At 42.8% G+C, this 16,061-nt stretch overlaps 1 protein-coding gene across 1 annotated transcript in view; it reads right to left on the bottom strand.

The window, feature by feature from the left end:
* Positions 1-16,061, bottom strand: part of LOC147882735 (putative LRR receptor-like serine/threonine-protein kinase At1g56140) — a 382,197-nt gene that overhangs the window by 100,201 nt on the left and 265,935 nt on the right. Inside the window, exon 15 of the mRNA XM_087400709.1 lies at positions 14,267-14,311. Within this exon, the coding sequence (XP_087256835.1) occupies positions 14,267-14,311 (45 nt within the window). The remainder of the gene's footprint in view (positions 1-14,266; positions 14,312-16,061) is intronic.

The following is a 16,061-nucleotide window of genomic DNA, read 5'->3' as shown; positions in this document are numbered from 1 at the left end:
CAATTTCAGAACATGGTGAGAGTGGCTGTCCGTCCCCTCCTCTTACATGGTCAGAAGGATATGGATTTTGCTTGGGTCAGTCTTGCTCATCGCTTGCAGCCTGTTATTCAAGATTATGGACGGAGCTACATGGGTAACCTCAGGCTCAAGCTGAAATGGGCTCAATCTCACAAGCAGCAAATGGATGCAATCAGTTCTCATAGACAGCTTACCTCTTCTGAACAGGATTCTTGTGCTTATGCGGTTCATATCATTCACCAAAATGATCTTCACAAATTAAAGAAGTGGCAAATCCGAGCTCGCATGAAACCCCTTTTGGATAAGGGCTGCTCCTCCAAAGCCTTTTTTAAAAGTCTCCATGCGGATAGGCAAAAGGAGGATATTTGCAGGATCAAGAAAGATGATGGCACCTGGACCACTTCCAAATCAGAATTGGAATCGCAATGTTCTAGTCATTTCCAGCATCTCCTTTCTCTTCAGCCTGATCATTTGATGCAAGTGAATGTAGCTAGGTCTCAATTTCTTATGCATGTCCAGCCCATATTGTCTCGGGAACAGGCTCATGCATTGGAGCAGCCTTTTATGCTTAGTGAACTGGATGATGCTTTGAGTCATCTACGCAAAAGCAGCTCTCCTGGTTGGGATGGATTGACTGTCGAATTTTTCCGTGCATTTTGGGGTGATCTCAAGAACACTCTTCTTCTAATGATCAATCATGCTTGGGCAGAACAATCTCTTCCTCCATCCTGGAAACATGGCCTAGTCAAATGGATTCCCAAAAAAAGGTTGTGTGAGACGATGGCTGATTGGCGGCCTATATCTCTCATGCCTGTTATTTACAAACTCATTGCTAAAATGATTGTCCTCAGGGTTCGCTTCTTTTTGCAAGCAAGACTTCATCCTAGGCAGTATGGGTTTGTCCCCAGAAGGCAGATCACTAACAATATCTCCAATGCTTTGCTTGCGATTGAGTATGCCAAATATTCTAAACAAGATGTTCTCATTCTGCAAGTAGACATTGCGAAAGCATTTGACACTGTCCATTGGGATTTTATTTCTCAGACTATGCATAAATTGGGATTTGGCCCTCGGCTCGTCCATATTATCTACTGGCTCTATTCTCATGCCACGGCGCAGTGCCTACTTGGTGGTGGGTTGTCAAGAACCTGGACTATGACCCGCTCAGTGAGACAGGGTTGCCCTCTTAGTTCCTTACTGTATGCCATTGCTACCCATCCATTACTGTTGCATATGGATTATCTTGCAGACACAGGACAACTTCATGGCTTGCAAATTCTAGGGGCACAGTCATTTCTTGCACAGGCATATGCTGATGATTCATACTTTATGCCCAGGAATTCTCAAAGTGACCTTTCTCATTTGATGCATACACTGAATGACTTTGGTATAGCTGCTGGATTGCATATCAATTTTCAGAAATCAAAACTTCTAGCTTTGAAAGAAGCTGATTGGCATGCACTTCTCTGGCCAGGCCACATTATCTCTTCCCATACTATTGTGAGGCATCTAGGCTACCCCATTGGCTGGAATATTACCCCGCAACAACAGCTCAAATGGGTGCTTCAAAAGATCAACAAGAAGCTGGAATACTGGCATTTGTCCACTTGGCCTCTACATGTTCGACTTCGGATAGTACAGTCCATCATTATGGCATATGTGTAATTCTATTTGCCTCTTCTTCCCTGGTCTTTTGAGGAGTTGGCTTCCTATATGTCACAGGCTATGGAGATATTTTGGAAAAGCAAATCTCATAAAAAGGCTTTGCGGCTACTACCTATGCAGTCTATTTGTTCACCCAAGACTCATGGGGGGCTGAATATTCTCAATCTCCAGGTTCATATGTTGGCAAGAAAGAGCACTATGATTGCTGATTTTTTTCAGCAAAAACAGCCATGGGCTATTATGTTAGCAGCTATGTGTGGAAACATGACGTCCCATGCATATGGGCATTGGATTACAGATCACTGGGAAGCAGTCATGACCACATTTCAGGGAAAAATTCCTGGTTGCCTTGTTTCTACTGCTTTTATTCATGATTGAAAGAGAATTCTCTCATATGCTAAATGGACAGGTGCTTCCTCTCATCATGGTAATTCTTTTCGCTTGGAAAGCATCCATTGGAGCAAGGTGTTTGAATCACCTCTCGCTTTACAAGCACCTATTAAAGCATACAATCTCATGAAATTGGGCATAAGATTTGTTGGCGATGTTGTGGATCAACAAGGTTGTATGCTTTCATTTCCACAAGCTTGCAGGACATTCTCCTTGGGTCTGCATCATAGGTCCATTTGGAAAATACTTTCAACTATGTTGCAGCCATTTTTTCCGGTTCCTCCACTGTTTGTACAAGACAGATTACTGGACTGGAATTTGACTTCCTTACCTCCTGCTACCCATACGCTTTCAATGCATAATCTGACCTCCTCGAAGGTCTACAGATTTCTTCTTCCACCGCCATGGATTGACAAGCATGCCAACACTCTTTGGAACTTGGATAGGCCTTTATCTTGGTGGCAATGACGACTCATGAAAATCTAGAAAGCCAAATTGCCATTAAAACATAGGCTTTTCTTTTGGAGATGTATAGTGGGAGCTTTTTCCATTGGGGTTAAATTGGCAGCATGCCGCATTGCTTCCCCTTCCTGCCCCCGTTGCTCTCATCACCGCGAGACAGTTCCTCACCTATTGCCCACACTCTCGCATATTGATCACTCATGTTTCTCATTTGCTGCGGCTTCGGTTTCCCTCTATCAGATTTGGGAAACTCTTCTGGATGTTTGGATGCCTCTCATCTCAGATGTCTCCATTCCTCCTCTTCTTTCACTGGACTCGCTTTTGGGTACTATGGACCATTTGGACACAGAGACTACACTCCAGGATGGGTCAACAGTTTCCTCAGGCATATATTTTCTTCAGAATGTCCCTCAAGCAATCCTTATATGATAGTTTTGCTGCCAGGGACTTGGATGCTACTAGCCTTGAAGTGTTCTCTAATTGTCTTTGAGTTCTTCCATTGGGCTCTCCTTTGGAGTCTAATGTCATGTACATTGATTTTATGTTAATATAGTAATGTGCTTTCACAAAAAAAAAGTGTGTGTGTGTGAGAGAGAGTCGACGGAGCTGCTGCTGTTGCCCGCGGAGATAGATGAAGCTCCCGTTGCTGGACGCGCGTCCGCCTGCTGTTTCCCTGCGCGCATCTGCCCATGTGCATCTACCTTCTGCGCATCTGCCTACGGCCACCAAGCCTGCCCGCTCTGCCCTTGCGACCTTCAGAAGCTCCCCTCAGTTACGTCGCCCCGCTCTTGCTCGCCTACTTTAGCTGCTGCCGTCCGCCCTTTCTTGCCATCTGCTTTTCTCCTCGTTGCTGTGTATCACCCGTCCATAACTGTGCATAATCCCTGCTGCCCTCTTTCGCTTCATCAATTCTGCCCTGCTCACCTCCATGGAGGACCATATTAAAAGCTATTCTCGGAAGGACTTCTCCCGAGACCCCAAAAGACAGCAAGTCGAATTCTCTACTTCAGCCTCTGAAGATGCTCACTATGTTTTCGACATGCTCAAGGATGAATTCCACCACAGCCGGAAGGAGTGGGCCAAACCTCCCCCGGCCCTTAAGTATAAGCTGAAGCTGCCCTCATTGGTTACTCCTCTCCGGAAGTTCTCTCAGCAAGCAGTTATCATTTTCTTCCCTGGGAAGTTACCTTCTACAAATGATGTGGCTCAGTGGGTTTAGGCTTTGTTGGGAGGTTGCTTTGTTGAAGGAGTATACTTTGCTTCTCGAGGTTTTTATGAAGTGCACTTTTTGGATGCCTCATATCGACAGCAAATATTGGAGATGTCTCCTCTATTCTATGGCAGACAAATGGTGCATGTCATGCCATGGTCGCCAAATAAGGATTATCACGGTCTCATTCGACATCACTGCCCTGTATGGGTTGAGGTAGTGGATTTTCCGGATTATATGAGGGCTGAGCTACCAAGTCTGGCAGCTACTTTGGGGCAAGTTGTATGCCCACCCCGTCCTTTGGGTAATCGAAATCGGTTTTCTGTTCTTTGGGATACAGATCACCCAACCCCTCCTTCCATTGCGGTAGAGGTGGAAGATATTCCCTTGGGCGAAAAATATTTTGACTTGAAATGGGGAGTATTTGCAGGTGCTTGTTTTACTTGTCATAAATTTGGCCATCTAGCTTCACAGTGTCCTGCAATACTGCATCAGCTCCCACCTACAGCTATTGCTCCAGAAAATACTACCCCTCCAACTTATGGTCCAGGGCCTAAGGCTACGCCTAGCAAGTTGGGTGATGTGGCATCTAAATCTGTTCTTCCCAAAGAAAGTGTGGTCTAGGTTTCAGCCAGGCAAAAGGATAAGGGAAAGGGCCAAATTTTAGAATCTAATGCCTCTCCCCAGGGTGCCTGGCAGCAACCCAAAAAGGTATTTGCGCTTAAGCCACGACCGTTGCAATCTCGGCATTGGGATGCCTCTACTTCCACCCTTGGTCAGCCCTTTACCCTTGCTGATAGCCTGACTTCTCGACTCTGGGTTGAGCTCAAGAAGGGCATTCCTGTATGTGACAATGATGAGGACGATAGAGCTATTGATCCAGGAGGCCAGGTGGACGTTGATGTCATGGCTGAGGCCTGACGGCTTATACCTTTACTATGTTTCTTGGTTCGACTATACATATCTTCTATGTCTGCTTCAATTACTTGCATTACATACAATGTTCAAGGTCTTTGCAATGTCAATAAGTGGAGACTTTTTTGGCACTATGTACATAGAATGCACCCCGATGTAATTTCCTTACAGGAACACAACCAACACTTCTTGGCTGGCCAGCAAGGCCACTTTGCTAGTTATGACATCTTTTATGCTGGTACAATGCACTTTTTCGGGGTATGCATGCTGGTGAAACATGATATGCAGCCCACGGTTGCTCACAACGACCCGTAGGGTCGATGGATGGTAATCAGATGCATCTGTCATGCCGATCTTTATGAAATAGCATCGGTTTATGCCTCTCAAACTTCTGTTTATGCCTCTCAAACTTCTGCGACAAGAGCTCAAATGTGGGCCTCCCTCAAGCAATATCCATGGCTGTCTAATGCTTTTTTGTGTGGAGACTTTAATAACTTGCCTGCTATGCAAGACAACACCACTCATCGTTCTCACATGATCCCCACTGAGCTTCGACATTGGGAGGATATGCTTTCTTTCTTGCATGCAGAAGATTTATGGCTCTCAACAAGGGATAGAGATATGGGTTATACATACCGTCACAATGCTTTTACTCATTACTGGGCTCGACTTGAAAGATGGTATTTGTTGCATGCTCAGCAGTATGCTAGTTTCACATGTGCATTATGGGTTGATCATTCCCTCTTGCTATCTAATCACTTTCCAGTATGCTTGACATTATCTATAGCATGTTTGACAGATGATATGCCTTTTTTTGGTCGTCGCCTACTCCATATTAATAGTGCTTATTTGCTTCATCAACAATTTCAGAACATGGTGAGAGTGGCTGTCCGCCCCCTCCTCTTACATGCTCAGGAGGACATGGATTTTGCTTGGATCAGTCTTGCCCATCGCTTGCAGGCTGTTATTCAAGATTATGGACGGAGTCACATGGAAAACCTCAGGCTTAAGCTGAAATGGGCTCAATCTCACAAGCAACAAATGGATGTAATCAGCTCTTATAGGCAGCTCACCTCCTCTGAACAGGATTCTTGTGCTTATGCGGTTCATATCATCCATCAAAATGATCTTCACAAATTAAAGAAGTGGCAAATCCGAGCTCGCATGAAACCCCTTTTGGATAAGGGCTGCTCCTCCAAGGCCGCCTTAAAAAGCCTGCATGCGTATAGGTGAAAAGAGGATATTTGCAGGATCAGGCAGAATGATGGCACCTGGACCACCTCCAAATCAGAATTGGAATCGCAATGTTCTAGTCATTTCCAGCATCTATTTTCTCCTCAGCCTGATTATTCGATGCAAGTGAATGCAGCTAGGTCTCAATTTCTTATGCATGTTCAGCCTATATTGTCTCGGGAACAGGCTGATGCATTGGAGCAGCCATTTATGCTTAATGAACTAGATGATGCTTTGAGTCATTTACGTAAAGGCAGCTCTCCTGGTTGGGATGGATTGACTGTTGAATTTTTCCGTGCATTTTGGGGTGATCTCAAGGACACTCTTCTTCTTATGATCAATCATGCTTGGGCAGAACAATCTCTTCCCCCCTCTTGGAAACATGGCCTTGTCAAATTGATCCCAAAAAAAAGGTTGTGTGAGACAATGGCTGATTGGCGGCCCATATCTCTTATGCCAGTCATTTACAAACTCATTGCCAAGATGATTGTCCTTAGGGTTCGATTTATCTTGCAAGCAGAGCTTCATCCCAGGCAGTATGGGTTTGTTCCCAGAAGGCAGATTACTGACAATATCTCCAATGTTTTGCTTGCAATTGAGTATGCCAAATATTCTAAACAAGATGTTCTCATTCTGCAAGTGGACATTGCGAAAGCATTTGATACTGTCCATTGGGATTTTATTTCTCAGACTATGCATAAATTGGGATTTGGCCCTCGGCTCGTCCATGTTATTTACTGGTTGTATTATCATGCCACTGCACAGTGTCTGCTTGGTAGTGGGTTGTCAAGGACATCGTTCAATGAGACAGGGATGCCCTCTTAGTTGCTACTGTATGCCATTGCTACTCATCCGTTATTGTTGCATATGGACCATCTTGCAGATACAGGACAGCTTCATGGCTTGCAAATTCCAGGGGCACAGCCGTTTCTTGCACAAGCATATGCTAATGATTCATATTTCATGCCCAGGAATTCTCAAAGTGACCTCTCTCATTTGATGCATACTTTGAATGATTTTGGCATAGCTGCTGGATTGCATATCAACTTTCAGAACTTCTAGCATTGAAAAAAGCTGATTGGCATGCACTTCTCTGGCCAGGCCGCATTATTTCTTCCCATACCATTGTGAGGCATTTAGGGTATCCCATTGGCTGGAATATTACCCCTCAACAACAGCTCAAATGGGTGCTTCAAAAGATTAACAAGAAGCTAGAATACTGGCACTTGTCAACTTGGCCTCTACATGTTTGACTTCGGATAGTACAGTCTATCATTATGGCATATGTGCAATTTTATTTGCCTCTTCTTCACTGGTCTTTTAAGCATTTGGTTTCCTATATGTCCCAGGCTATGGAGATATTTTGGAAAAGCAAATCTCACAAAAAGGCTTTGCGACTACTTCCCATGCAGTCTGTTTGTTCTCCTAAGAATCATGGTAGACTGAATATTCTCAATCTTCAGTTTCATATGTTGGCAAGAAAGAGCACTATGATTGCTGATTTCTTTCAGCAAAAACAGCCATGGGCTATTATGTTAGCAGCTATGTGTGGAAACATGAAGTCCCATGCATATGGGCATTGGATTACAGATCACTGGGAAGCAGTCATGACCACATTTCAGGGGAAAATTCCTGGCTGTCCTATTTCTACTGCTTTTATTCATGATTGGAAGAGAATTCTCTCTTATGCTAAATGGTCAGGTGCTTCCTCCCATCATGGTAACTCTCTTCGTTTGGAAAGAATCCATTGGAGCAAGGTGTTTGAATCGCTTCTTGCTTTACACGCACCTATTAAAGCATATAATCTTATGAAATTGGGCATAAGATTGTCGGAGATGTGGTGGATCAACATGGTTATGTGCTTTCATTTCCACAAGCTTGCAAGACATTCCCCTTGGGTCTGCATCATAGGCCCATTTGGAAAATACTTACAACTATGTTGCAGCCATTTGTTCCTATTCCTCTGCTGTTTGTACAGGACAGATTACTGGACTGGAATCTGACTTCCTTGTCTCCTGCTATCTGTTCACTTTCAATGCATAATTTGACGTCCTCGATGGTCTACAGATTTCTTCTTCCACCGCCATGGATTGATAAGAATGCCAACACTCTTTGGAATTTGGATAGGCCTTTATCTTGGTGGCAATCAAAACTCAAGAAATTTTGGAAAGCCAAATTGCCATTGAAACAAAGGCTTTTCTTTTGGAGATGTATAGTGGGAGCTTTCTTCATTGGGGTGAAATTGGAAGCACGTCGTATTGCTTCCTCTTCCTGCCCCCGTTGCTCTCATCACCGTGAGACAGTTCCCCATTTGTTATGGTCTTGCCCGCACTCTCGAATATTGATCACTCATGTCTCTCATTTGCTGCGGCTTTGGTTTCCCTCTATCAGATTCGGGAAACTCTTCTGGATGTTTGGATGCTTCTCATCTCAAATGTCTCCATTCCTCCTTTTCTTTCACTGGGCTCGCTTTTGGGTACTATCAACTATTGGGACACAGAGATTGCATTTTAGGATGGGACAACAGTTTCCTCAGGCATATGCTTTCTTCAGAATGTCCCTCAAGCAATCTTTATATGATAGTTATGCTACGAGGGACTTGGATGCTACTAGCCTTGAAGTGTTTTCTCACTGTTTTTGAGTTCTTTCATTAGGCTCTCTTTTGGAGTCTAATGTCATGTACATTGATTTCATGTTAATTTTATAGTTCCAACAATTTTTGGAGTCTAATGTCATGTACATTGATTTCATGTTCTAATAATTTTTTTAAAAATTGCATCAGAAGAGATTAAAAACAAACATTTGCAGGTGCTTCTACCTGATGGTTCATGGACTACATCACGGTCACAACTTGCTTCCGATTGTGTATATCATTTCTCTCAGCAGTTTGGTTCTGCGGATCCTCCCTCGCAGCAGGTTTTGTCTGCAAGAAATTTACTTTTGCAGCATGTTTCTCCTATTATTTCCACTACTCAAGCTTTGGAATTAGAGGAACCTTTTACTGAGAGGGAATTGTCAGATGCAATCAAATCCTGTGGTAGATGGAAATCTCCAAGATGGGATGGTCTTACAGTTGAGTTTTTTCTAGAATATTGGCCTCTTTTGAAGCATACATTGCTGCATATGGTGAACTCTGCTTGGCAAAATCAAAAAATGCCAGACACATGGAAGAGAGGTCTTGCTAAACTCCTTCCAAAAAAGCAAATTTGTGAATCTTTGGCTGATTGGAGACCTATCACGCTTATGCCAGTCATTTACAAATTTACTACCAAAATGATTGTTGATCGGCTAAAAGGCTATTTACATGATGGGTTGCATCCTGCGCAATATGGTTTTGTTCCTCGTAGGCATATCACTAATAACATTGCTAATGCTTATGTTGGAATCGAATATGCCAAATATATGCAGCAAGATGTTTTGCTATTGCAAGTTGATGTTGCCAAAGCTTTTGATACTCTTAAGTGGGACTTTATTTCATCAACCAAGCAAGCCTTGGGATTTGGCACAAAAATGCAGCAAGTTATCAATTGGCTATATCAAGATGGTAAAGCTGCCTGCATACTTTCAGGGGATTTTTCTACAACGTGCACTCTTGGTTGTTCTGTTCGGCAAGGATGTCCCCTCAGTGCTTTAGCCACTCATCCAATGCTTCAATATATGGACCACCTTTTGGACACTGGCATGTTGCATAGATTGGAAATTCCTGGCAACCGTAGCATGATCGCTCAAGCATATGCTAATGATTCTTTCTCTACCCCGAAAATACTCAGAGTGATCTCTCCATGATTATGTAGGCTCTTTCTACATATGGTTTGGCTGCTGGTCTTCATGTCAATTTTCAGAAATCAAGGCTACTGCCGTTGCATGCTAAAGACTGGCATAGTCTTTTGTGGTTTGGGGAATTCCAACTTCTCAATTGATTCGACATCTTGGCTATCCTCGCAGTTGGGGGCTCACTCGTTCTTAACAAACTAATTGGGTGCTCACGAAGTTGAGGGCATACATACAATTCTATCTGCGTCTCATCATGTTCACTAAGGCAGATCTGGTTTCCTTTATGTCTGCTATCATGGAGATTTTCTGGTGTTCAAAAAATGGCAAGAAAAGTCTCAGATTACTCTCTATGCATCGTCTCTGCTCTCCAAAGATGCATGGGGGTCTAAACATACTCAATATTCATATGCATATACTTGCTCACAGGGGGAAAATGATGTTGCAGTTTATGCAAGGGGATTAGCCTTGGGCTTTCATGATCCGCTCTCTTTTGTTGCATATTGATACTTCTGCTTTTGGGCATTGACAGCCTACACAGTGGTATTTTCTATTTGGCTCTATTCAAGGCAAGATCAGAGGCTACCCTTTTGTCTCTCGTTTGCTTCTTGATTGGAAGCATATTTTATTCCACTTGGAACGGCATGGCAGGGATTCTTTGTCAGGAAATTCCTTGAGGGCTGACAATATTTATTAGTCCAAAGTATTCCACCCTCCTTTGGCTATACAAGAACCCAGGCGTTCTTATTTTATATCTTTCAAAGGAATTTCTTCTGTGGCGGATGTACTTCAAGATGATGGCACTCTTTTATCTTTTTCTACGGCTGCTAGCAAATATGGTTTGGGAGCTCATTATCGTCCTTTATGGCATAAAATTTTCGAAATGCTTCAACCTTTCTTGCCGGTACCTCGTTTGGAACTTCAGGATAGGCTTGAGGATTGGACTCTACATTCTACTTCCTCTTTAGCCCGTCCTTTGAAGCTCTCATATATCACAGTGCCTAATCTGCTGAATCTGTGCTTCACATCTTTTGGCACTATCCACACACTTGTGATTTCCTCGCTCTCATTCGACAGGGGCTTTGAGCGAGATTTCCTACTATTACTTTTGGCAGGTTCTTCTGGTTATTTAGTTTTCATCCAGCTAGACAGGGTTTTGATTTATTTTTTGTTTGGGTGCACTACTGGGCACTATGGACTCTATGGATGGACAGAAATCATAGAGTCTTTGGTGATCCTACTTTTTCATCTTTTGTTTTTTTCAAACGATCTCTGCGGCAATCGTTTTATGATTGCTTTCAGACTCATTTGATTGATCATGATGTATATATCGCCTATCCTGAGATTTTCAATTGAGTAGTAGCTACTCCGCTTTTGAAGTAACTATGAATGTAATTATTTTACAGCAATAAAATATTTCTTCTCACAAAAAGAAAAAGAAGTGTGTGTGTTGTAGAGGCACATCTAGTGCTATGATGTGTCTAGTGTGTGACCTAAGTGATGATGTAAGCCAAAGGCCCCCACATGGGAGGTTCCTTTGATTTAGGCCAATCCCCCTTATGTAGGGGCTGATTGCCAATGATGTAGGGAAGGTGCCTTTGATCTAGGCCACCTTCTCCCCATTTCTATAAGAGAGAGTCACCTCTCTCACAATCAAAAGTCAACAACATTTTTTGTTACATCTTGTGCTCTCACTCCTCTTTCAAGATGCATCTATTCTATCCCACATGTTTCTTCATTTGGTATCAGAGCTCTAGATCTAGCCTAGCCTAGCATTAGATGCTCTCTCTAGCATGAACTACTAGTTTTTTCAAAGATTCCTCATCATCTCCATTTTCCTCTTTCCTTCCAAAATTTTGTGTGAGCTTGTTCTCTACCTACAAGCAACCATTCCCAGAGCCCTTTCAGACCAAGCATCCTTGAATATGGGCGACCCTCCAGCTGCAAGCAATTAGCCAGATATTGCCTATACACGCAATGCCGACACAACCTTCACTTGCTGAATAGTCGTGCGATTCTGTCGACAGAGAAGAAAGATCTTTAATTGCTTCCAACCACAATTGGGCAACGCTACAAGAAAGCTGCTAATGAAGTTTGAGCCAGTTTGGTCAAGTATTGGAGGAGAAACAGATGAAAAACCAATCAATTTTACTAAGCTTGGCTATGGCGACCGAATTGTGGCCTCCAATCTACCTTGGTCTTTGCTGGTAGAATTCTTCATATTTTGGTCAAAGGGTGTTGAGCAATCACCATAAGTTTGGGGCTTCTATTATTTATTGCAAATTTTCATTGTTTTGATTGTACTTGAGTAATAAAACTCAGTCATGGAGCTCATGAGTGTCTTTATACTTTGCATTTAGAATTGACTATGTGATTCTCTTTGACCATGATTTATGAGTACTTGAATTGTAAACATGACTAAGCCCGAGCGAGTAGAGAAGCCTACAAAAGAAGAAGATGATTGGTTGATCAAAGACAAGAAGGCTCTTGCTATCATTGCTTTGGGATTAAGTGACTCATACATTCACCACATTGATGGCTTTGAAACTTCACATGAAGCTTGGGATCATCTTCACATAGTATTTGGTGCACAAGGGAAATGCTTCAAATATATCTTGCTTATTAAGTTCCTTTGGCTACAATTGGAAAAGGGAGTGTGTTATTCCATGAAGAACAACAACTCCAAAGAGAATGAAGCATTTCTTGTGAAGAAGGGCTACATCAACAACAAAGCAAATCTGGCTGAAGGAAGAACTCCATCAGCAAATGAAGAATCAAACTTTGTGGTAGAAGATAAAGACTATGCTTTTTGAGCACTTTGTCCTTTGAATTTTTGTTTATCATCACTTGGTCAAATTTTGAGGTTCTTTGCCTGGAGTAGTACTCCAAAAAGAATGTCATATGTTTTGTCTTTTGAAAATCACCTCTGGTCACCATATGATATAGGCCATGTGATATGTGTTTGGTCTATCCCAATTTTGTAAACCTTGACCCTTGGGCACCTTTGCTAGCATGAGATCCTAGACAGAGATTTATCCTTGACCACCATGAGATGGCCATGTGTGACCACCATGAGATGGCATTAGAAACTATGAGACTAGATGTATCCTTGACATTGCAAGAGGTAAACCCTTGAGGGGGGGTATGTTGGGATAAGTGTGATCAAGGGCTTGCTCTATGGTGCATGTGTGTATCTAGGGGAGTCACATGTGTGTGTGTGTGTGTGTTGTAGAGACACATCTGGTGCTATGATGCGTCTAGTGTGTGACCTAAGTGATGATGTAAGCCAAAGGCCCCCACATGGGAGGTTCCTTTGATTTAGGCCAGTCCCACTGATGTAGGGGCTGATTGCCACTGATGTAGGGAAGGTGCCTTTGATCTAGGCCACCTTCTCCCCATTTCTATAAGAGAGAGTCACCTCTCTCACAATCAAAAGTCAACAACATTTTTGGTTACATCTTGTGCTCTCACTCCTCTTCCAAGATGCATCTATTCTATCCCACTTGTTTCTTCATTTGTCACAGATGTCTGGCTCCGAGAGAGACTGTGCCTCATCTCCTCTGGCATTTTCCTTCCTCTCGTGCTTTTTTGGACTTCCTTGGGCAGTTTTTGAGAGCTCGGTTTCCTCAGACTGCTTTTGGCAAGTTCTTCTGGCTTGTTGGTGTACATCCACCCAGACAGGAGTTTGATTTCTTTTATGTTTGGGTTCGATACTGGGCACTTTGGACTCATGGAAGGATCGCAATCATAGGGTCTTCGGTGATCCTACTTTTTCTACTTTCTCTTTCTTCCGACACTCTTTGCAGCAATCGCTTTTTGATTGCTTGCAATCTCGTGTCATTGATCATGATGTATATTTATCCTACAGTGAGATTTTCTCTTAATGTATTATAGCTCTCCCTTTCTAGGATAGCTTCTTTGTAATATAATGACTGAAAGATTCCACAAAAAAAAAAAAAGAGTGTGTGATTGTGAGCATAAGGGAGTTGTGAAAGAGTTATGAGGTGCATGTGAGCAGATGAAGGCTGAGGAGAAGTAAAGTGTCAGTTTGAGTGGGGTGGAAAAGTGTGTGTGAAGGGTGATTGTGACTGGGATCGTTTCAAGAAAGGAAATGAAAGGGTAAAGGCAAATAGTAGAAGCAAGTGGGTAGAAACAAAACGAGAGAGGCAAAAAACAGCTGAACGATAGAGGCAGAAATGACCATGGCAGAAGATGGAGAGGAGTAGAAGTAGAGAAGCAATAGGAAGAAGTGTAAACAAGCAGCAGTAGGGTGATCCAAGATGAATAGAAGGATGAAAGGAAACAAACAACGGAAGGATCAGGGTGGGAGAGAAATGGGTATGAGCATATGGAGACGTGTATGGCGAGTGATGGGGAGGAGCAGCAGCAGCAATTGTGGATGACTGGGAAATTGTTTGCCAAATCACCATTAATTTCCACTTTTCACAAGCAATTGTTCTAAAATCATATTTTCAAAGAAATACTTGAGGCCTTAGCTTTTTGGAATAGAAGAACAATGCTATATATGACTTATTGATAGCACCAATTTTAACGCAAAGGTTTGAAGTGTTTTATTGACCATGCTGTTTGCAAAGACAATACCTATTGTTTGCATCGCTCACATTGAACAAATTCCCAGCCCAATTCCTGCACATGCCATTCCTTTGTATATTGTATATACCTTGTGATGAATAACATTCAAACAAAGAATCTAAACAATAAACATCAAAACAAGATAAGAGATAAGGAAAGATAGAAGGGAAGAGAATTTTACCACTTTAGGGGGAGAGGGAGAAAGAAATAAATAAATAAAATTTATCTAATGCCTATAAAAGACTGAAGGGTCGATGAGATCGAGGGGGGGAAAAAACAGATACAATGAAAGCTAAGGGGTGGGGCCATTAAAAATGGGCACCCATACCCAAGGTTGGTGTCTAAGACGGGAAAACAATACATCCCAGTGTCTGTTCTCTGTGAGAGAGAGTATCCAAGTGTAGGGACAATGTGGGGAAGTCCCTAGCCATCAGACAACTGACAAACTATCCATCTGACTGATTGGACCTGTGTATGTTGTTTATGGGACCAACACCACTAGTCGGGTGAGGATAGACAAGATGAGCTCGCCTGACAGTGGCTCTAGATCTGGTGACGGCTGGAGTCATCAAACAAGAAAATATGTGATGGATTGTTGTTGCTGCTCAACATGATCAATCTGTCCAAGTCCCTCAGTCCTCCTTTGACAAGTGCTTTCATCACTCCAACGGCTTGTCTCCCCACATCAAAGAGATCTCTATTGTTTCTAGGCCTCGAGGAGGAAAGCTTCCCTGTTTCATTGATCAAGATGTGCCACGAACTCTCTAAGTGGGCCAAAACTGCTCGTGAATAGACAATGATGCCATCCACAAATCTCATAGTACACAGGGTGATTGAATGCAAAGTGCTCCTCTGTCTCGGTCTCGTGCATCACAGAAAGTGCAGATCCGGCTCTCACACGAGATGCCTCTGTCCATCCTGTCTCAATCCATAGCGTGTGATAAGATACCTGAAACACCCCCATCAAGATCCTCAATGCATGTGGAAGATGAATCTGAGTGTAGCCCGATGGTTTGGTAAACCCATCCTCTGAGATCCAAAACCAATGATCTCTACAAAAGCTGAGTTTTACCGAAAGACCATGAGTTTTCTGAGGAGCCTTTTTTGACATTTTGAGGCTTTATTTCATGCACTGCATGTTGTATTTCTGCTTTGAGCTTGATCACGCCGGTTTTGTTCATACTTAATAGAAGTCTTTTTCTTGGAAAAAAAAACTGTATATGTGGAGCTATAATAAATCCTCTCTGATGACTCGGTTTACTTCATGGTATGTGAATAGAATGGAAACATTGGTAGTCCATGTGTAGTCCCAAGCCTGCAAACCATCTGCATGTTTGAGTGTACCGGTTCATTGGAGTAGATGAAGACAAGGCCAGCCGCAGCAATCTGCGCCGTTTGGATGTTGTGGTGCCAAAGTCCCTGATTCTGTGGAGATAAGTGACCACTTGAAAGACTAGATCGAGCTTTAAAAGAGTAGCCCCAAACTTTGCTATAAAAATATGATGCAAGACCGATGGCTTGCTACGCATCATCCAAGCAAGAAGAAAAACATAGTTTCTCTATGGGACCTATCTATCTCCAATATATATGTTGCCCAAAAGGGATTGCCATACATCCCAACTGGACAGACAAGCGAGTCAAAAAGACGAGACTTGGTTCTTGGTTGGGTACACCTTACTACTAGGCTTTGACATAATAGAGGAGGATTGGCCGGTCACTTGTACTTTTATCAAGTTTCCTAGTCTTCCCTAGATTTTACCGACCAGCTTCTTGCTTTGATTGAAGCCTCCTTTGGTATGGTCAC

The sequence above is a fragment of the Dipteris shenzhenensis genome, chromosome 29 (assembly GCF_047967505.1).
Source record: "Dipteris shenzhenensis isolate YYH24624 ecotype China chromosome 29, Dip_SZ_1.0, whole genome shotgun sequence".
Lineage (NCBI taxonomy): Eukaryota > Viridiplantae > Streptophyta > Polypodiopsida > Gleicheniales > Dipteridaceae > Dipteris > Dipteris shenzhenensis.
The sequence above is the reverse complement of the archived record's forward strand: the minus strand, read 5'-3'. Positions and strand labels throughout refer to the sequence as shown.